The sequence below is a fragment of the Caretta caretta genome, chromosome 3 (genome assembly GCF_965140235.1).
Source record: "Caretta caretta isolate rCarCar2 chromosome 3, rCarCar1.hap1, whole genome shotgun sequence".
NCBI lineage: Eukaryota > Metazoa > Chordata > Testudines > Cheloniidae > Caretta > Caretta caretta.
The window spans coordinates 209032074-209052952 of NC_134208.1; the positions used below are offsets into that span (position 1 = coordinate 209032074).

A 20879-nucleotide genomic window follows, 5' to 3' on the forward strand; every position below is an offset into this window, starting at 1 on the left:
CACAGATTGGAATCATGCCCAGAAGCAGCATGGGCTAGTAACACAAGGGATGCAATCTGGCTCCTGTAAGTCACCTCACCTCTCTGTGCACCCTCCTCAGCCAGGAAAGAGGACTCAGGATGCTAATTGCCTTTGGGAACAGTTTGCAATAAGGGGATAGCTCCTCAGTGTTATTTTTTGACACACAAAGTGACTGAGTTGGGGGAAGGAAGGGGAGAACTTCTGGGTCCCTCAGCCCATTCTGGGAAAACAAGGGTGGCAGTGAGAAAGCTCTGAGAGAAAGCAGGACTAGTAGAAAAATACCATCACAAACTGGAAAGAGGCAGAAACAAAGTACAAGAGCTGTCCTGTGCTGCTCCTGGGAAAGTACCAGGAGAGAAAGGCAGACAAAGGAGGGGGAAGATTAGACAAATGAGAAAAGAAACCTCAGAACCCCTGGAAATGGCTCTGTCAAGTGGTGCAAAGCACATTTCTGAATCATGATGGGAGAAAGGTGGGCCAAACTACATGAAGAAGTGCATGCGTGAGAAGTACTGGTGTGAAAGCCAAGGCCACAGTTACTATTTCCTTTCCTGTTGGTGAGCTTAACATTTACCCTGCCCCTTAAGGTGAGCTGCAAAGGGAACAGTTAGGTTTGTACCTCTTTCTGATTCTTTATGGTGAAGAGGCGAGCGAAAGCAGAAACAGACAATGGTGCAATAGTTTGCAAACAGTTTTTATTCTGCAGCCAATTTCTCTGTATTACAGACACACTGAATTCCAGCTCCATCAAGCTCCCCCTAAATTGTATTAAAAGTGCCCCAGTTTTGCCTCTTTCCAGTGTACAGAGAAGGCCCAGGGGCAGGGGGAGGGACGGCTTTCCTGCCTTCTCTCCCCCCACAGAAATATCAGGAAATGCCCCCTCCCCAGGCTTCAGAGCCCAAGCCTGAACATTTACACAGCTATTTTTAGCGCTGTAGGGCAAGCCTAAGCTCTGAGACTTGCTGCCGCAAGTTTCTGCTGGCCCTGCAAACGTACCCTCAAGGGTCTCAGATGTGTGGTGTGAGCTTCCTAAGTCATTCACCCAAGCAACAGGGGGTTCAGTCTTTTAACTCTCTTAACCCCTATTTAACTGAAACAGCTAACAACAGTTGGAGGAAGAGCTGAGTGGTGGGAGGGTCACATGAGGATCTGGTGCCAAGCACCAGTGTGAAGACATTTGCAGCAGTACAACTGTCCTGCGGGTTGTGCTGTCTCAGTGCTCTCTCTGTTACCTGGCAGCTGGAGACACCAGACCAGCACATTCACCAGTGCCTCTGTTCAGCCCTGCAGGCCGCAGCGCTCCGTGGCTTGTGAAACTGGGCTAGACAATCCCGACACACCTACCAGTCAGACTCCAAGGGCTAGAGATATCAGTCATCTAACGGACTGGGTTGGCTGAACAGCCACCCAAAATGACGTGTTCAGGCCCAGGCTGCTGTCGTCTCCTTGGATCTTTCAGATCTAGTATACCCATCCCCTTGGTATCTGAGCTCCACGCCTCCTCTCTGTCCCAAAGCCATCAGCAGCACCACAACGTGCCACCGCAGCCGTGTGCTAACAGCACCCCTGCAGCCAGCTTGCGCGATCCTGGATGCCCACTCACTCATTCCTAATGGCCCCCGGACACACAGAAAGGACTTACTTGTTCCAGTGACTCTTGGAATTCTTGTAGAGTGCCGGGAACATGATCGGGAGAATTTTGGCTGCGTTGTCGCTGATCAGGCTCATGATGTACTCATTGTTCCAGTAGTACAGAGCTCGCTCTGCCACCTGCAGGAGGAGGGAAGCAGATCTCTGTACAGGCTCCTTGCAGACAGGTCATAGGGTGCATGTGAGAATTCCACTCATCACCAACCAGGCAAAAGTTCTGGCATTACCCAGCCAAGAAATCAGACTCGACAGTGCTCCGGCTGAGGAGCTTGTCTTTGCCACCTCTGGCAATGGTCCTCTGCCTGGAGAGACCCATCCCTTGGTTTCCGGTCTTTCCTAGTTTACATTCTGCTGCATTTACACCAAGAGCTCCTCCTCTCCGTGTGCAGGTCGGGTCCTCAGGGCTATGCCTTGGGTAGCCTCATTTGGTCACATGACTTCAGCTGCTATTGTTATATTGATGACTCTCTTTTCAGTCACATCTCCAACAACTCTTCCTCATACTGTCCAGCCTCTAGCCAAAGCTCAACAAGGGCTAAAAATGGAGTTCTTTCCTCCCTAGAATCTCCCCTCCCAACAGGGGCATCCCTCTGTGTTCTCTCTTCCTCCTGACCCTCCAAACTGACATCACTGCTAAGCCTGGTCAGTTTCTCTCCACTACTGTCTGTCCCCAACTTCTTGTCCAGGTCCTGACCATGTTTCACCTCCCTCACGGCAACTTCCTTCCCTTCAACCTCACTCTCTTCAACCAAAAATGCTGTCAAAACCTTTTCCCCTGCCTGCTTCTCTGACCACATAAGACCCTTCCGCAAATCTCTCCCAAGGCTCCCCTTTGCTCTCCGTACAAAACTCAAGTCCCTTGTCTTCACCTTTGGGTTCTTGCACAAATTGGCTCCCACCTTAATGTTCTTGTCTCTCTCTGCTCCCCGGACCACCTTCCATATAGCTCCCGAGGCTAAGACTCCTCCCTGACCTGCTCTCCAGTTCCTTTACCCTCTCCCCCTTATGCTATGCCTTTACTGCACACTTAACCCTGGTGACTAGCACTCAGGTCTCAGCACTGGGTTAGCCTACCCTGAGTCTGAGGATCCCCACTGCAAAGGCCCATCTATGTTACTATGTCCTCATTATTTCTGCACTCGCCCATGTGTGTCTGGGGAGATATCCCATGGTTCTTTATCGGAGACACTCTATGATTCTGTCAACTGTGGGAGAACCTGTTGGTCCTTCAGTGGGACTGTGGGAATGGACTGGAGGACTATGTTCCAGCTTGAGTTAAAGCAGAGCTCAGGTTCTAACCCCCCCCTGGAGGTGGGTAAGCTAAGCCCAGGGTTAAAGCACCTCCAATCCCTGTGTGGCTGTATGGGGACTCTGGGCTAAAAGTCACATAAGGGCCTGGGTTAACTGTGCAGTAAAAATTTATCCTATGAGGGCACTTCAGCAACAGTCCTCACCCTTCCTTCAGGGAAGGGAGAAGAAACCTTCTCTCTCAAAAAACCCCAAATGAAAAACAAAGCAAGCCTGTGGCTCTATCACGCCAGGTCCCTGCCCATTCTCCCTGCATGTCCCTGCTCAGCTGCAGCATCATAGATTTAAGGCCAAAAGGCAACATTGTGATCATTGGGCCTGACCTCCTGTAGAATACAGGCCATAGCATCCAGTAATTCCTGCTCTGTGGTTGAGCTGGAGTATATCTTTTAGAAAGACATCTAGCCTTAAGACTCCAAATGATGAGGAATCTACCACACCCTTAGGTAAGTTGTTCCAATGGTTAATTACCCTCACCGTTAAAAAAAAAAAAAAAAAAAGAGAGAGAAAGAAAAGAAGAAGAAAAAAAAAGCCTTATTTCTGATCTGAATTTATCCAACTTCACTTTTGAGCCATTATATCTTGTTATGCCTTTGTCTGATAGATTAACAAGCCAGCTATCAGACACCTCTTCCCCACAGAGGCACTAGACTATGACCAAGTCACCTCAAACTCTCTGATAAGGTACTCTCTCGCTGTAAGGCAGTGTTTTCCTCACAGATCTTTATTTTCATAGTTCTTTTCTGAGCCCTCTTCATTTTTTCAATATTACTGGACACCAGAATGGGACACTATATCCCGGAATGGTCTCACTAATTCTGTCCATATGCAAAGGTAAAACTACCTTCCTACCCCTCCTCAATATCCCCTGCTAATACAGCCGAGAATTGTATTACCCCTCTTAGCCCACAGCACTGCACTGGAAGCCCATGTTCAGATGGATTTCCATCATGTCCCTAAGTCCTTTTCAGAGTCCATGCTTTCCAGGATACAGGCCCCATCCTGTCAGTGTGGCCTACAGTCTTTGTACCCAGCATTTGGCTGTATTAAAATGCATGTTATTCAGGTGACCAACTGGTCCAGATCAATCTATACAATTGACCTGTCCTTTTCTTTAGTTACCACCCCACCAATTTTTAGGTCACCAGCCAGCTTTACCAGAAATGATTTTATGTTTTCTTCCAGATTGTTGATAAAGATGTTGAATAGCACTGGGAAGAGAACTGACTGGTGTGGAACCCCAGCTGATGATTCCATTTACAATTGCTTGTCGAGATCTATCAGTTAGCCAATTTTTAATCCATTTAACATGGGCCACAGTGACTTTGTACCGTGTCAATCTTCAGATGATCATGTGGGACTAAATCAAATGTCTCACAGATATCTAAGCAATTTATGTCAACACAATTACCTTTGTCAACTAAACTTGTAATATCATAAAAAAAAACCTGTATCACATTAATTCAAGAAGACCTATTTTCCACAAAACCCATGCTGATAGGCATTAATTATTTTGCCATCCTTTAATTCCTGACTTTCTTGATGCATGCCTTCTTTTGTGTGGTGTCTACCTACACTGTGAGTTGTGTGGGGAACAGACCACCTCTTTGTATGTATCTGTGAACCACATGTCACACTGATAAACAACAAGAGGCAATGCAGCGGAAGGGTGTGGAGAGGAGCAGCTGCTGAATGGCTCTATCCCAAAAATACCAGGCCTGCCTCTCAGCACTGTATCATGGTGTTAACATTTCCACCTTCCCCAGCTCCCCTTGGGTGTCCCTAAAATGGAACCATCAAGTGACCATGAAGATCTTCCATCCTTTCTGCTCTCTCCCTCTTCGATCTCCACAATGGATGATCTGCTGCCCCCAGAACCAGGCCAGTGCAGTGCAAGGTATCCTTTCTGCGGGCGTGCAACACTGGGAACACTCATAAGAACAGAGAGTCTCATTGGCTGATCATCCTCCAGTGCGGTAGACAAGTAGATAATTTGATCTCAAAAGGGCCTGGGCACAGTACTCAAGGACATGAGGAAGCTGAATGGGGCCCATCTCCCCACCCCCCGCATCAGATCAGCCACTTACAAGAGGCAGCACAACATACCTGCGTTAGCTCCTCAACATTGTAACACTCAGAGCTGGGGAAAACACGATCGGTAGCTTGGGATGACATTCATAGTCCTACTTTTCCTAAACTATTGGTCTGGTGGCTCACTAATGCCTCCTGTTTTTGTGCCATCCTCAGGAGTTATCCTGATCACTAGAGGAGTCTATGGTAAATTTTGTGGCAGCAGTGATCACAGAAACATGCTCCAGAGTCTCAGATTCACCCTAAAAACAGGACCTGAGTGCAAAGCAAAGCCAGATGGTCTTGCTGAGCCTGGAACCTACCTGGAAGTGTGGGCTGGACACACACTTGGCCAGCTGCCTGAACAGGGGCTCCATGACCTTCACAAACTCGGAGGGCTCGATCACATCCAGTATTTCCTCCAGCTCGTTCAGAAACATCACCTCCTTGGGACTGTGCGTTTTTGGCCAAAACTTCAGCAAGCCCACAATCACCTGAGCAGGTAAAGAAAGGAGCTTAGGAGCAGAGTGCAAACCTACTGGCAGTACTGTCTAGCACCCCCGACCACAGAAACCCAGCACAGCCACGTCCCACACACAGCAGCAGACGCAGCACGCAGTGCCTGTACATATGGACTCAGTCTCTGACTCATTCAGGTTAGGCACACAAAACACCAGCTCCTTCATGCCTCTGAACCCCACCCCCTTCCCCATAGCTCTGCATCCAGAGAGCCTCCACCAGCACAGAGGTCTCGAACTGCTCTGTCCTCCCAGACCTTAGGAGGCACTAAAGAGGGCTCCATCAAGGTATTTGTCCCTCAGAATACCAGTGTCCAGGGCAGTCCTTTGAACTATACGAGACAGGACAGGCACTGGGTGAACTCTCTTCTGGACTCTCCTCCTCAACTCGGAAGGAGCACAGCTTCCCTTGCTGCTCCTCTCTCCTCTCCCTACCTTGCCAGAGCCACTGACTACCTCTCCAGCACACGGATCCTCTGGGCTGCAGACCCAGAAGCTGAAGGTACCTATACCATCCGGCACCTATCCCCACGTTTCCCTGCAGGCAGCCTGGACAGGATCTGGCTGCACAGAGAGGTGGAGTGCATAGATGCTGGCTGTGACCAGGAGTGCCACCTAGCAGCAGCCATAGATCCTTCTTCCCTGGCTACACCCTCTTTGTTCTGCTCAGCTTCTCATCATTCCCGCCAGCGTGGTGGCTGACAGCCTTCTCAAGCTAGGGCACTAAGCAGGGAGACTACTTCCCCCGTCCCCTGCTCCTTCCCAGAGGAAAGCTGCATGGGTAATGAGTGGGTTTTCTGGTAATTTGGACTAAAAAGTTCCTTCTGACCCCAGCTTTACCCATTTTGGGACTAGCCCATGTCCTAAGGGTTCAGACTATACAGGGAAAAGTGATCATCGCCTGCTTTTCACTCTGTCCCCATGAGAACAAGGGGGCACTCAAAGTGACATGCTGGTGAATAGAGAGCAACAGAGAGAAATTCTGCTTCCAGGGGAATGCAGCTGCCATGTGGTGCTCACGGCTGCAGGAGACTCATGACAGGGACTGGAGACTTTTACGAACAGTCATGTTTGTTATAGGGATGCTGAGACTCAGATGATCCAAACTGATGCTTCTGGGTGTAAACTAATCACCATGGGGTCAGAACGGAAGTTCTCTTCCACATGCAGGAGTGTACCATTTACTGAGTGTAATATGGGGGGAGGGGAGGGGCAGGGGTGGTGTCCACTGTCACCTGAGGCATCAGGTATTGGCAGGGGAGGGATACTGGACTCAACGTACCATGATCTGGCTAACCTATTGTCCCAAGAGGGATGTGACAAATCCATTGAATGCCAAATACCAACACTTGGTACCTTTAAAGTCAGAATCCAGAATACACTGAGTGAAAGTTTTAGCCAGTCACTTCCAAATCAAATCTCTTTCTGAAACAGATACAACCACACGCTGCAGAGTCTGCAATTTGAACACTGATTTGGGAGAGATGCATTGCATGAAAACTGTACATGCTGGCTTCAAACAGAATGCTTTGCAAGAGCAGTTCTCCTAACTAACATTGTTTGTAGTTCAACAACCGGGGTTATGAAGCCGAAGTGCCAGTGGATGTTCAGAGAGAGCTTACAGGCTGTTCAGATAGCACTGGTTAAAGCTGAACACAACACTCATGGCTGCAGTGCCTGGTTGGTGCTGCACAACTGAAAACATTTTGGAAACACCAGTCTTTCAGCAATTCCTAGGAGAAGCCTGAAATGCTGAGCTTAGCCCAGGCAAGCAGCCTGAGGGAACAGTAGTGGGCACAGAGGCAGCAGCAAGAGGAAGGCTGCTTGCATGATGTTTCCACCATTCCAAGGGCTCAGCTATGCAGGGACAGCTCGGTGTCCACAGCACTGGTAGTTTTGCCATGCAATCAATCATTCGTTTCAGCGACTCCAAAGACAGTTTTCCCTAGAGCTAAGGTTGGGCGAGATGCACAGGAGCTGGTCTTTGCTTTGTTTGGTTATCACTAATACTGCCATTCTGGAGCATGTTTTATTCAGCAAGATTTGGTATGGCAGCTCTTGCATTATGACTGAACGAAGGACAAACAAGGCAGGGATCAAGCAAACAAGCACCACATGAGGCCCCTGGTTACTAAGGCTTGGACACTTTCACACAAACACAGTGCGTTCTGTGAGGACGCTGCCTTGTCTTCACAGAATCTTTTTGGTCAGTGCCTGATACAATGCACCTTGCAGTGAGTGGGAGTCCTACCATGGGCACTGAATCAGGCCTCTGCTCACTGATTTGCAAAATTCAGTAATGAGTGTTTGAGTCATCGGTAAGGATCTACTGAGCTTCGCTGTGTGAATGCACAGCGAAAACCCTGCAGAAATTCTCTGCTTCCCTCCCCCATCTCAGCAGCTCCAATACTTTGAGTGGCAGGCTCAGCTAGATCTCTCTTGCCTGGGATCAGCAGGGCGGTGAATTACCTGGCACAGGAGACATATGATTCGCCTGGCAATGAGAATATGGATGACTTGGGGGAGTGAGTGGGAGGGCAGGAGGAGGCCTATTTCCAGAACATGCAGTATGGGAATGCTGGAGCTAGAATGTGCAAATGGCTGAACACAGACAGGCTCATTGTCAGTGTGCAGCTTTGCCAGCTCAGGTGCAAAACAACCCAAGTTGTAAATATTAGTAATTAAAATGCCATTTCCATGCATGAGCCAGTAGCTGTCTGCCAGAGCTGAGCCTGTGTAGAACAGAGCCACGTGAGGCATTTCTCCGCACTCTGCCCTGAGGAGTGGAGCCCTTGATCGTCCTCTCACGCCCTCTGTCCCGCCAGCATTGTTCTGCTTAGTGTTACTTAGTTTGGGTCTGCAGAGCCACAATGCAGGAAACACATCTGGGCCCTGTTTGCACTAGAGCACCATCTTGTGAAAATTTAGTCTTCAGCAGCATTACAACCTGACGGCAAACACAGCTGTCAGGATTCAATGTCCCGGAGGTGAACTGGCTGGAGGGGATATGATACTGAGGCTCCAACAGCTCAGTAAAACAAAGCCCAGCCCCTCCACAAGGGACAGCTCACCCAGGCTAAACAGACCTTTCTGGTCTCCAGTTTCCACACCCTCACCCGTAGTCTTCCGACCAGCTCTAGGGGGTTTGGATTGAGATCTCAAACACCTGCACTTCTCTATCAACTCTTGCTGGTTTCTTCGGATGTCCAATTCCCAATCATCTTCTCATGGCAGAAGCTGTGTAGCCAGAAGGGGAGCTGCCACGGGAGAGGGGGTCTTTGCATGCTTTGCATTCTGCTATAGCAGGACTGGAATCACACAAGACAGACTCACTCCAAGCTGTGCTACACTTGCTCATGTCTCGTTTCCAAACTGAGCCTGCTCAGACCCCCAAAGCCTGCCTGGCTGTGCATGATGAGACTATCTAGTCCTGCCCTGTGCTTGTGACATGTCAGATGACCGATACTCCTCTGCAGGCCAGTTCCAGTGAGCGAACAAATCCAACTTATGCCAGGTCTCTCTGGAGTGGGGTCAGAGTAACTTAGCTGCTGAAGTGTCCAGAAATGATCTTGTGATGTGAACTGGGGCCATGGCTGACATGACAAAGCCAAGCAAGGGCACTCACCGGTTCTGTCAGGCTGCTGTCTTTCTCCAAGAACTGCACAACACAGTATGCCAACTGCAAGGAAAACACAGCCCAGTTAGAGCTCCTCTCTTGGCTAAGCAGACGGCAAGCAACAAGCACACAAGGCATCAGCACTTACCACGGCCCTTGGCTGCGTGCCAGGTCAGACCTGCTCCAGCTGGTGTGCCTGACAACCTGCAGCAGCTCAAAGAGTGTATAAGCCCCAGTGACTCATAGCGAATGGTGAGCTTGTCTCCGTTAGGCCAAGCAGAAGAACCCTGGGCTTTGGGAGCCAGAAGCCCTGAGTTCTGTCCCTCATGTTGCACTAGGTGTCGTTTGTGGCCACATGTTCACAACAAGCAGGCAGCACACTAGCGAATCTGTGGCTACAGACAGGTAGATTAATAGATTCTAGGGCTGGAAGGGACCACTGTGATCATTTAGTCTGACCTCCTGTATAACACAGGCCACAGGACTTCCCAGAATTAATTCCTGGGTGAACTCAAGCAGATTTCTTAGAAAAACATCCCATCTCCATTTAAAAATTGCCAGTGACAAATTGGGCAACTGAAAAGCCCTCCCCCTCTCATGGTCAGGGAAGTAACAGGATGCAAGAGAGCTTCACCATTCAGATCCGGGCTTTTGTCCCATCTTCTCCCTAGATCAATTGCTACATAGGTAAGGACCTTGTCTCCATATCTTTCTAAGTACACAGCACGCACACACAGGGGCTGGGCAATGGAACTCATGGACTTCAACTCTCTGAATACAAGGGAAGCAGTGAGTAGCAGATATTTAAGGATAAGGCCCAAATAGTTACAGGTAGTTAGGCGTTCTGCACTCAGCGTTGTAATGCCTAACTGATTTAGGAGCCTAAATCTAAAGAGATTTAGGCACTTAGGAGTCAAAATTCCATTGATGGTTGATGGGATTTAGGCTGCTAAATCAGTCAGGCATTGCAACGCTGAGGGCTGCAACGCCTAAATACGGCAAAAACCTGGGCTGAAATCATCCATGAGCTTCCAACAGTCGAGGATGAGTCGGCCTGACGTTCAAACCAGCAGAGGACAATGGAACATTCTCACACTGCCCAGGAGCAAGAGGAAGCAAGTTAACAGACAAGGGTGAAGGAGGCTGGGGACTGACAGCTCAAAGCACATGCTGAGGGATGAGCGGTACAGTCAGGCGTCAGAGGGGGTGAACGTACAGAGGCAAGAACCCCTGCAGCAAGATTTTGATAAGTAAAGCCTGGTGGTGCCTGTAAATAAGCCTGACTGTTTGACCTCTCCGGTAACTGACAGAGCCTCTCACCTGTGGGTGGTAGACACTCAGTGATTTCACCTTGTGCAAAGGTAGCAAGACCCGAATGAGGAACATCTTGTGCTCTTCCTTCAGAGGCAAAGCGAACCCATTGATTATACTGAGTAGGAGAAGGGAGAGAGGCATTACGGGGTCAGGTATTACTGAGTATGTACCAGAACAATCACAGTATAAAACCAGCCCCAAGCCCTACCATACCATATTAACATCTCCAGGAAACACCTGGCTTCAGGGCTGCAGTCACTAAGGCCCCAGCCCCAGGGGATCCTGAAAATGTGTCCTGAAAAGCACATTCCCTCCAATGAAGGCCCCATCACATGCAGGGTGGGAAACCCCACACCACAGGGTGAGCTGGTCCTTTAAGAGGGTTGGGGCTCAGCTGCCCCCATGCCACACTTAGCTCCAGGTGGAAGAGAGGAGTTCTGCAGTAATATGTCAAGGATCACATGATTAAGCCAGGCCTGCCGGGGAACCGAACTGAGATGGACTCCGGGGTGAGAAGCCCTGGCAGTTATGCTCTACAGAAGAGTAGGAGGACTGGAGTGTTGGAAGAGACCCTGGGAAGGAGATGCAGAGCGTGGTTGAGGCTATGGGGCAGAAAGCCCAGCTGTTCAGAGTTCCTGGGCTGGGATTCCACATAGGTGGGCAGGTGTGGGTCCCTCCTATGCTGCCACTTGGCGTGGGGATGCAGTGACCTCTAAACAGAAGGGATATGGAGATACTGTGCAGAGCCCAGCAGAAGAGTGCCTGGGGATGAGACGACAGGCCCTTGGGAAGGAAGGGCTGTGCCCAGACTGGGGAGGGGCACTCTTTACTTGTGCGTGTGTTTGGACTCTGATACCCGAGAAGGAGAAGACTTTTGTAAATAAGCTGGAGAGCTAAGTCAGCTCAGCAACCCAACTGTGCTGGAAGGCTGAGAGGATCAACATGTCTGAGGGGAAACTGAGGCAGCAGATGGGCCTGAAAGCAGATTGGTAGGTCCCTGCTACACCACACAATACACTAGGCCGTGAGGTCCCACCCGGCTCAGAAGCCCTGGAGCTCCTAGATGTGGCAGAAGAAACACAGAAAGGGAGAAATGCCCTTACCTGCCCAAGATCTCCAGCAGCTCTGCAATCCCATTGTGATGCTCTGTTTCATAGATAAACCTGAGAAGAAGGGTTGGGGATGGGAGAGGAGAGGAGTCATTGCCAAGCACAGGACACAGCTCAGTAAGGAGAATCCTCCCAGAAAGAGATGACAGAGGATTCAGGAAGAGACAGTATTGTCCGCACTCCAGGACGTGCTACACAAGAGTGGGTAAGATCAGCCCAGGCTCCCAGATCAGCAGAGGGCTGCTGTGGGGCATGGCAGGGGGAAGATAGCCCTACCATTTCCCACATTAGTCAGAGGCATTCTGCACTACTGAATCCTCAATATCCCTGTAGCACAGGCAAGTACTATTCCCATGTCCAGAGACACGACCTGACTCGCCCAGTCACTGGCGGGGCTGGGAACAGAAGGAATGCTCCGGCTTTGCTTTCCCCAGGTCCTCCAAGCCCGTTCCCAGCATCGCTGGGCCTGACAGAGCCCCTCACCTGTAAAATATGTTGTTGATCTGCCGCCTCACATACGCTCGCAGGCCCAGGAACTTCCCGTAAATTCGGTGTAAGATGGTCTTCAGGAAGTCTCGCTCTCTGGGATCTTCACTGTCGAACAAATCCAGCAGCTGTGGAAAGAGGGATTCAGTTAGTCCTGAGGCTCTCTCCCCTGGACACGGGCTGCTGATTGCACAGGGAAAAGCTTCTGCTCATCAGCGTAAGTATGTTCCAGTTTGGAGCACACCCCTCTGCACGCAGTGCACGCTGCTGCCTCCGCACGGTCAGCCATGTCTATCGTCGCTAGCAGCTGCTCAGACTCCTGTAGCAGAGCAAAGGCTATGCCAGTGCAGGCTCCCGAGTCCTGAGTCCACCTCTCCTTACGCAGCCCAGCTCTAGGGCAGGGAAACCCTTGCTGCTCTCCCAGTTCATCAGGGACCTTCTCTTTGGAAGCAGCTTCTAGAGTGAGTTTCAATGGTGGCAACCCTGCAGGTTCCCCCAGCACTGAGCATCCCCAAGAGCTCCTCCAGTGAGGGCATGAAGGAAGGTGGAGCTGCCCAGGCACTGCCTAAGAATGGCCCTCCTGGGTCAGACCAAAGGTCCATCAAGCCCAGTATTCTGTCTTCCGACAGTGGCCAATGCCTGGTGCTTCAGAGGGAATGAACAGAACAGGGAATCCTCAAGAGATCTATTTCCTGTCTCCCATTCCAGCTTCTGGCAAACAGAGGCTAGGGACACCATTCCTGGCTAATAGCCATTGAAGGACCTATCCTCCATGAATTTATCTAGTTCTTTTTTGAACCCTGTTAAGTCTTGGCCTTCACAACATCCTCTGGCAAAGAGTTCCACAGGTTGACTGTGCGTTGTGTGAAAAAAAATACTTCCTTTGTTTGTTTTAAACCTGCTGCCTATTAATTTCATTCGGTGACCCCTAGTTCTTGTGTTTTGAGGAGTAAACAACACTTCCTCATTTACTTTCTCCACACCAGTCATGATTTTATAGTTCTCTATCATATCCCCCCTTAGTCATTTCTTTTTCAAGCTGAAAAGTCCCAGTCTTACTAATCTCCCCTCATCTGGCACCAGTTCCATACCCCTAATCATTTTTGTTGTCCTTCTCTGAACTGAGCCTATTACCCATCCTCTCTGAGAAAGCTATGGGGGCTGCTTGGGTAGTGATATGCAGGGTGCCTGCTAAGCACCCCTTCACAGGGGTCTGAGGTGGGGGGAAGCTGGAACTACTTACTGACAATACAAACTTCTGGTCAATGTATTTCTTGGCTATATTGGGCTGAAAGTCGGGCGACTCCAGAAACCGCAGGAAGAATTCGTACACCAGCTGAGGAGAGCAAGAGGGGGCTTTTTAAAAAAAGAAAAGCTTTACTTAATTCTTCATGCTTTACACGCGTCAACAATGTTCCTTTTCCCATCTGATTAGTAAAAGCCTAAAGATTTTTAATGGTGGCTTGTTACAGCAGGCGTCACCAGCGCTAATGTGCCAGGAAATAATTAACAGTTGAGAAGAGTTTTGTTAGCATCTGACCCGAGCCGCACCCCCTTTACCAACACAACATACATCCCTAGGTACGCTGCACCAACGGGTAATTACCCCACATGGTTACAAAATTGTATCTCATTTCCACTGTGAGTATTTCTCACTTCAGCTTGCAGCCACTGGCTCATCTTCTGCCTTTGTCTGCTAGATCAAACAGCCCTCTGCTAACAGATACCATCTCTGTGCGTAGGTACTTGCAGAACCTGATCTGATCAAGTTTTCTTAACCTTCTCTCAGAGCTCTGTCCCTAGATTGATTGATTTTTTTATTTTTTTTTGCTGCTTCCACCACATCCCCCTTTCCCCAGAATGCTACTCAGTTTTCAATTCCTATCTGTGTCCATGCCTGAGGAACAGTGGCTCTGTGTGCATGTAGAAGGGAGTCCTTGAGCACCTCCCAGTTTGTGCTCACACGTCTCTGCTGAAATGTTTGCTCCCTATCAGTTTTGCACATAATTATTTTTGCCGGTTAAAGTGTGAAGTAAATGGTCTGGGTGTCCAAGTACGGCTCTTATGGGGACCTAATAGGCCCCACCCACTGTGGAGGGCTTGAGGCTCCTGGCCAGCAGGCTTTGTGCCAGAGGGAAGCAGCAGCAGCAGCACTGGTTCCTCTCACGGGAGCTCTCTCTCACCCTCCTGGGCCAGAGGCAGGGGAGCAGAGGCTTGGGGCTTCTGAGAGAGAGAGAAAAAATAAAGGGGGGAGTCCCAAGGGTCCTAACTTCAAAAACACAAGACGCCCTAAGCTCCTTAGACTAGCCATTCATTCCCAGTCCGCACCAACATCCCTGGGGCTAAGCAGCACTCGCTTCTGGGAGGCTGCAGAATCCAAGGCCTCATTTCCTGTGCTGACCCCCAAAGAAAAGTAAAAGTATCCACAGAGAGAAGATATTTGAAATCTGTGCTTTGAAAACTCAGTACCTTCCTTCCCACTCCTACCTCTTGGTGTCTGTCACCTGGCCAGGTGGCCCCTTGCACTCCATTCACCCACCATGATCTGGAGATGAGGCTGGCAGACTCTCTTACCTGGAGATGTGGCCAGGCAGCTTCTAGTGTGGGTTCATCCTCCTCGGGGTCAAACTCTGCTCCTGTTGGATTGGACGAGGGGGGGAGGGTCCGGAAGAGGTTCACTGAAAACTGAAGTGAGAAGGCAAAGGAGTGACCTTTCCACGCCTTCCCTTTGGCCCACGGACTGACATTCTTGCAGTGCCGAGAGCTGAGGCTCTTTATTATTGTTCCCAAACACCTCCCGCTCTGGAGGCCAAAGGGTTACAGCTGCCATGCTGACGTCAAACACCTCCAGGGGTGTCTGTGCTGCGGACAAATGCTTTACGCTGCCCTATACCCGACCTATTCCCCGATCCTTCACGCACACACACCAGTCATTCTCTGGATGGCTAATAAGGGTTTAAAGATGTCACAGTCATGTTCCTCCCAAGCAAGTTGTTCTTCCTCTCTCCAGCTGCCCCCACTTATGCTTCTCACTACGTCCAATTTCTAGGCATGCAGACAGAAGCCTCTTCCAGTCCTGACTGCCCTGGCACCTGCTGGGGGGCGATCACAGAAAACCGGCCATAGCCCTGCTAGTCCTACCATGATGACAGCTTCAGGGTAGATGGCCTCGGTGACGACATCCCGGTTGTGCGTGATGTACTCCACCATCTCATTGAGACCAGCTCGCTTCACCTCCTTGAACTTCAAGTCACTGAGCGGGTCGGAGATGAAGTCAAAGAGAACACAGCATTGTCGCAGCTTCTGTATGAAGAGCTCTTCTCGTTCATGAGCAGGAGCATCTGGCAGGGACAGCAAAGCACGTTTCACTCCTATGCTAACAACTCTTAACTATGGTACTTACACGGCCTCCAGTACTGTGGTATTCAAGAGCGTCAATGTGTAACTGTATTTATCCTCACGGGAGGCAGGGAAATGCTGTTATCCCCTTTATACAGATGGGGAACTGAGGCAGACAGACAGACTAAGGCTTTGTCTACCCTGGAAAGTGTTACCAGTTATACAGATCTAGTTATACACACACACACAGAGCAGACACTTGTATTCTGGTATATGAGTGGCTTCCCAAGCAATGTAATTTAAACTGAAAAGAGGCTCTCTTATATTGGAATAAGAGTGTCCACATGAGGGCTCTCATTTACTGTAGTCTGTGTAGCTTTCACCTCCTCTTAGGATATGCCTATACGGCTATCAAGGGGTGTGACTGCACCTCAAGTAGACACACTGAGCTGGCTTTAATCTAGCTAGCTGCAGGACTGCCACGAGCTAGCCCCATGACTAATTACCAGGATTCTGGCAGGCTCGGCCAGCCTACGCTGAAGCACGTACTGCCACGACTTCGCTGCGCTGGTCCCTGAGATAGTTAGATTAAAGCCAGCTCAGTATGTCCACTCCAGTCACAATCACCCCCTGGGATTGCAACATAGACACGCCCTGTGATAGTGCCACGTCACAACGTGAACTGAACTCACCTCTTACCTGCATCTGTGTTCTTCTCAGAACATGCAACTAGTCGCTGTGAGCGAGGCAGCAAGCAGGAAATAAAAGGCAGGTCCCTGCTCCCCAATAAGCAGCGGGATCTGGAGAGTACAACAGCCCGCTGCAGGGTGAGGGATGAGCAAGAGATGGTCACTGTGGTCTGGGTGGTCTCTACACTGGGGTTCCCAGTTGAGAGGGAGCTGAGAAAGCAGGTGAGCCAGGCTGGGAAGCAGCTCTGGAGGAACAACCGGATAGAATGTGTAGGCTAGAGTGGACGGCCCTTTTGCTGCATAGGGGCCCAGGTTTGGACCCCAGGGTAGAGTTAGGACGTAGACTGTCCTACTCCTCAGCTGTACCACCTTTGGAGGGGGAATGTAGATATGCCCCACAGTCCAGGGGAGGAGCTCTGTAAACCCCTAGTACCAAGGGGAAATGCTCTGAAAACTCCTGGGAGAAGCAGCACTCGCACACTGATGCTAAAGAGAGGGCTGTGGCTGGACCTGCTGGAGCCCCTGTCCCACTGGGAGAACACTCACAGGGTTCCTTTTGCTTACTCTGAAAGGGGAGGGCTCTTACTGTGGTTGCAGGGCTCAGCTACTGCCTATCACACCGACCAGTATTGTCTCATTGTTTGCTTGTACTTCCCATTTGTCGTCTCTTGTCCTGGGGCAGGGACTCTCTTTTTGTTCTGTGTTTGTACAGCACCTAGCACAGGGAGGGCCCTAGGCCCTATGGGAATACAAACAACAAGCTACCCTATCACCAGAGGGGGACTGAAGCAGCATAAGGACATAGCTGCAGCCAGACAGCAATGGGCAAGGAACCCTGGAACCTCAGTTGTGGCTCCTCACTGGAAGCTCTCAGCCCCCAATGGCTGAGGAAGTGGCAGCTGCTTTCACTATGGTACTGTAGGCATCAAGGCTAGCATGACTATTGCTGGGCTGTCTCCAAAGTGACGACTGGACTGTGGCTGTTCTGCCTCGAGACGGGTTCCAGTGAGCCGGGCAGACCTGAGACTTAGCAGACATACACACCCACAAACCTGCCATGTCATAGAATATCAGGGTTGGAAGGGACCTCAGGAGGTCATCTAGTCCAACCCCCTGTCCTTACCTTTGAGTGCAGGGAGCTTTTGCAGTTCCCTGTTTTTGCTCAGGTTGAAGCGGGAGGAGCTGTGCCGTCGCTCCTTCTTTACAATCTGGGGTCCTCCAGAATACTTGATCTTATTCAGCTGCGTTGGTGGTGGGGTGCTGTTACTGGGGCGCTTATTTGAAGTCGGTGGTGGCGGCTGCTGCTGCTGGACCTGACAGGGGAGATCAAGAAGAGAATAGGACAATCCAGAACCCCAGATCTCAGCTCTAGTAATCTGATACACAAGCATGTGGTGGGCTACAGTTTCACAGGTTGTTTACCAAGACAAGACACTGTCAGCCTCCTCTTGAACTGAAGAATCTAGCAGCTCGAATTATGGGGAAGAAACAGGGGGGCCTACACAATAACTCAGAGCAGGGTCCAGCAATCATGCCACGTATGCATGGCAACTACAGCAAGTTTGCGTCAATTCTGCGTTGAATGTCCCTCTTGATATCTGCCGCTGGGAGCATTCAGTCGACAATTCTAATCTTGGAGTGCTTCTTTTTCCCTTAACATTTCCATGTCTAATTTTAAAGTGCAGCATGTCCTACTTTTCCAATTAATCTATTCTGAATTCATTTAGAAAATAAAGAGTTAAAGCTGCCCCACACTGAACTGCAGGCAGAGCTACAGTCAGTGATTAATTTCTGCAGTATTCACGATCTGGAGGATGCCTCTTTCTGACATTCCTTTGTACATTTCTAGCAGTAAAATCAAAACTAGCAGTGTAAATTGCAGGGGGAGGAGGAGTCAGAAACCAAATCGTGCTACCCTCTGTATTTTATCAACCTTGACTTGTCATTAATAGCTAACTTTCTTCTGTCTCCTCTCCCTGCTTGCATAAACTTTTGTAACTCATTTCCCCCACCAGCTGACGGGGTGTGGGTTATTTCAGTTCTGAAGTGTCCACATTTTTGATGTCACAAAACAAACGTCAAAAAGAGTGCAATGGGTTTCCCCTCCTGATGAATATTCTGGCCCAGATTTTCCAAGAGCCAGTGCCCAACCCCTACCATTGAAGCACCTAAGGGACCAGATTTTCCAAAGAGCTCAGAACCCAGGAGCGCTCAATGGGACTCTGGACACTTCATTTAAGAGCTTATCTTTTAGGAAAATCTGGCCCACTGTGGTCCAGATTCTGCCCTCATTTACATGCACCTGACCCTGGAATGCATTTTCCTCATTTTTCTGTTCCTGAGCCCAATCCTGAAAACTCTTCCTCACCTGAGTATTGCCACTGACTGCAGTGAGGGGACTGGGTGGGTAAGGACTACTTGTGTCAGGATCAGGCCCTCTGTATGCCTCTGTATGTCTTTACTCCAACTCCAACCTCAGGCTCTTACGCTGATGCCCTAACTGCATAAAAGCAACCTGTCTGGTCACCCCCACAGTTGTTTGTGGGGTGCTTTCCCTCACTGTCTTGCTCCCAACACTGGGCTCGCCGCCACCCCCCACATCCCAGACTGAACCCAGCCCAGGTGAGCCAGGAGGAGGAAGGACACAGACAGGGGTTGGACCCCTGCAGGAGGACAGGACTCCACTCGAGGGGGGCCAAACAATGCCACCCCAGGGAGAAGAGGGGGCATCAGGGTGGGTGCTCTGCATGAGGACCGGGGGGAGGTCGGGGTGTCAGGGATAGGAGGCGGCAGAATGGGTGCTCTGCATGGGGAGCAGGGACAGTTGGGGGCCAGGGACAGTGCGGGCAGGGTGGGTGCCCTGCATGGAGAACGGGGGGAGGTCTGGGTGTCATGGATAGAAGGAACAGGGTAAGGTCAGGGTGTCAGGGCTAGAAGGGGTCAGGGATAGAGGGGACAGGGTGGGTGCTCTGCATGGAGAGTGGGGGGAGGAGGTCGGGGGTCAGGGATATAAGGGGTTGGGAGCTCTGCATGGGGGAGCAGGAGGAGGTCAGGGCTACAAGGGGGCAGGGTGGGTGCCCTGCATGGGGAGCGGCAGGAGGTTGGGGTGTCAGGGCTAGAAGGGGGGCAGGGTGGGTGCCCTGCATGGGGAGTGGGGGGAGGTCGGGGTGTCAGGGCTAGAGGGGGGCAGGGTGAGGTCAGGGTGTCAGGGCTAGAGGGGGGCAGGGTGGGTGCCCTGCATGGGGAGCGGGGAGGAGCAGCTGGGTCCAGGCTGGGAAGAGGGGTCCTGGCCATTCGTGTCTCTCTCCCCAGAGGCTGCTGCTCTCAGTCTCTGCCTGATCCCCGCAGTTCCTACTTTCTCCCTGGCCCAATCGCAGGCACTGCAGTGGCCACTCCAGCTCCTCTGTGTCCCACTCCCACCCTCACAGCAGCCACTCAGCCCTGCCCAGCCTGAGTCACCAGCCTGGCCCTGGCAGCGCCCGCTCCTGGGGAGAGGCACAGTGTGTGACATGTGTGGTAAATGGAACACTTGTAAGAGGGTGGCCAAAACACCTCCCCACCACCGGTGCCTTTGAATCAGGCACAAGTGAGGTAGCCCCTAAACATCGCAAGGCCAGCCCAGCCCCCTGTAATTCGAGCACTGAGGTTTCTCTGTTGTCCCTGCTCCTGAGCACATCCTACAAATCCCTGCATCCCTACCGGCCAGTCTGTTGTATTTATAGCACCCGTGCAAAATAAAACTCACTCGCTGGGTGTGTCCAGACATACCACGGGATAGCAGCCTCTGCTGCAGAGCTCACAGCCTAGGTTTATGTCTCTTGTATCTTGTCAGAGAGGGGGCACGAGAACTTTCTGTGCCACCAGTAGCAATCACCCAGCTATTGCCAGAGTCCTGTGTGCATGACAGCACAAGGAACCCCTTAGAACCATGAGATGGTAGCTGGGGAGACAGTGTGAAGGGACTTGGAGAAGGAGCCCAAAAGGTGGTACAGAGCGGCCTGGATACCAAGGCGAATGCTCCAGAGACAGAATGGGATGGAGACTGGGTCAGTCTAAAACCCGCTTTGCTCTGCTCCTTTGTTGTGAGAGCAAAGGAACTGCCCCCGAGCCAGCAGCCATTCCTCCATGCTGTACAGTCATTGCCTACTTGGCCTCACTCTGCCCAACCCAGACACTGCTCTCTTCTGCAGCCTTGCTCTTTGTGCCCTCTTCCATGGTCGGCCTTGCAGCTGAGAGCCTCTCTCTGTGCAAGCCACCTGTACACCCCTCTCCATCTTCTGCCCCCTACTCCACTAGGGCCTGTTGGAAGCACCTAGGGACATAAGTGCTGGAACTAGGGGTGCAGGAGGGGGTGCAGCACCCCCTGGTTTGAAATAGTTTCCATCATATCTAGGGTTTACAGTTTGGGTCAATGGCTCTCAGGCCCCCCACTATACACATTGTTCCAGCCCCCCCGCCTAGGGAGACCCCAGACATCTACAGTATCTACCGAGCACAACATCACATGCAATAGCACCAGAGGATGTGCCAGAATGAGGAGCTGCTCCACCCCACCAAACCTCCATCACACCACTTCTGCCTCTCCTGTGAGTCCTTGTCCCCTGAGGCCCCAGTAAGCTACCCCATCCCTGATGCTCAGAGGTGCTGCCCAGCATGTGGACTCAAGGGGCAGAGGGTGTGAGGCAGGCCAGGCTGGATGTGGGGTACCCCATCATTAACCTCTTTCCACAGTGAAGTTTAAGTCTGCGTGTGTGGGAGC

General features: G+C 50.9%; 1 protein-coding gene across 1 annotated transcript in view; it reads right to left on the minus strand.

The window, feature by feature from the left end:
* PPP2R5D (protein phosphatase 2 regulatory subunit B'delta) overlaps positions 1 to 20879 on the minus strand; it is a 46342-nt gene that overhangs the window by 15338 nt on the left and 10125 nt on the right. Inside the window, exons 3-12 of the mRNA XM_048842321.2 lie at positions 17244 to 17433; positions 15234 to 15433; positions 14667 to 14777; positions 13336 to 13428; positions 12090 to 12220; positions 11601 to 11660; positions 10504 to 10612; positions 9193 to 9246; positions 5373 to 5543; positions 1664 to 1791 (exon numbers count right to left, since the gene is read on the minus strand). Coding sequence (XP_048698278.1) covers positions 1664 to 1791; positions 5373 to 5543; positions 9193 to 9246; positions 10504 to 10612; positions 11601 to 11660; positions 12090 to 12220; positions 13336 to 13428; positions 14667 to 14777; positions 15234 to 15433; positions 17244 to 17433 — 1247 coding nt within the window. The remainder of the gene's footprint in view (positions 1 to 1663; positions 1792 to 5372; positions 5544 to 9192; positions 9247 to 10503; positions 10613 to 11600; positions 11661 to 12089; positions 12221 to 13335; positions 13429 to 14666; positions 14778 to 15233; positions 15434 to 17243; positions 17434 to 20879) is intronic.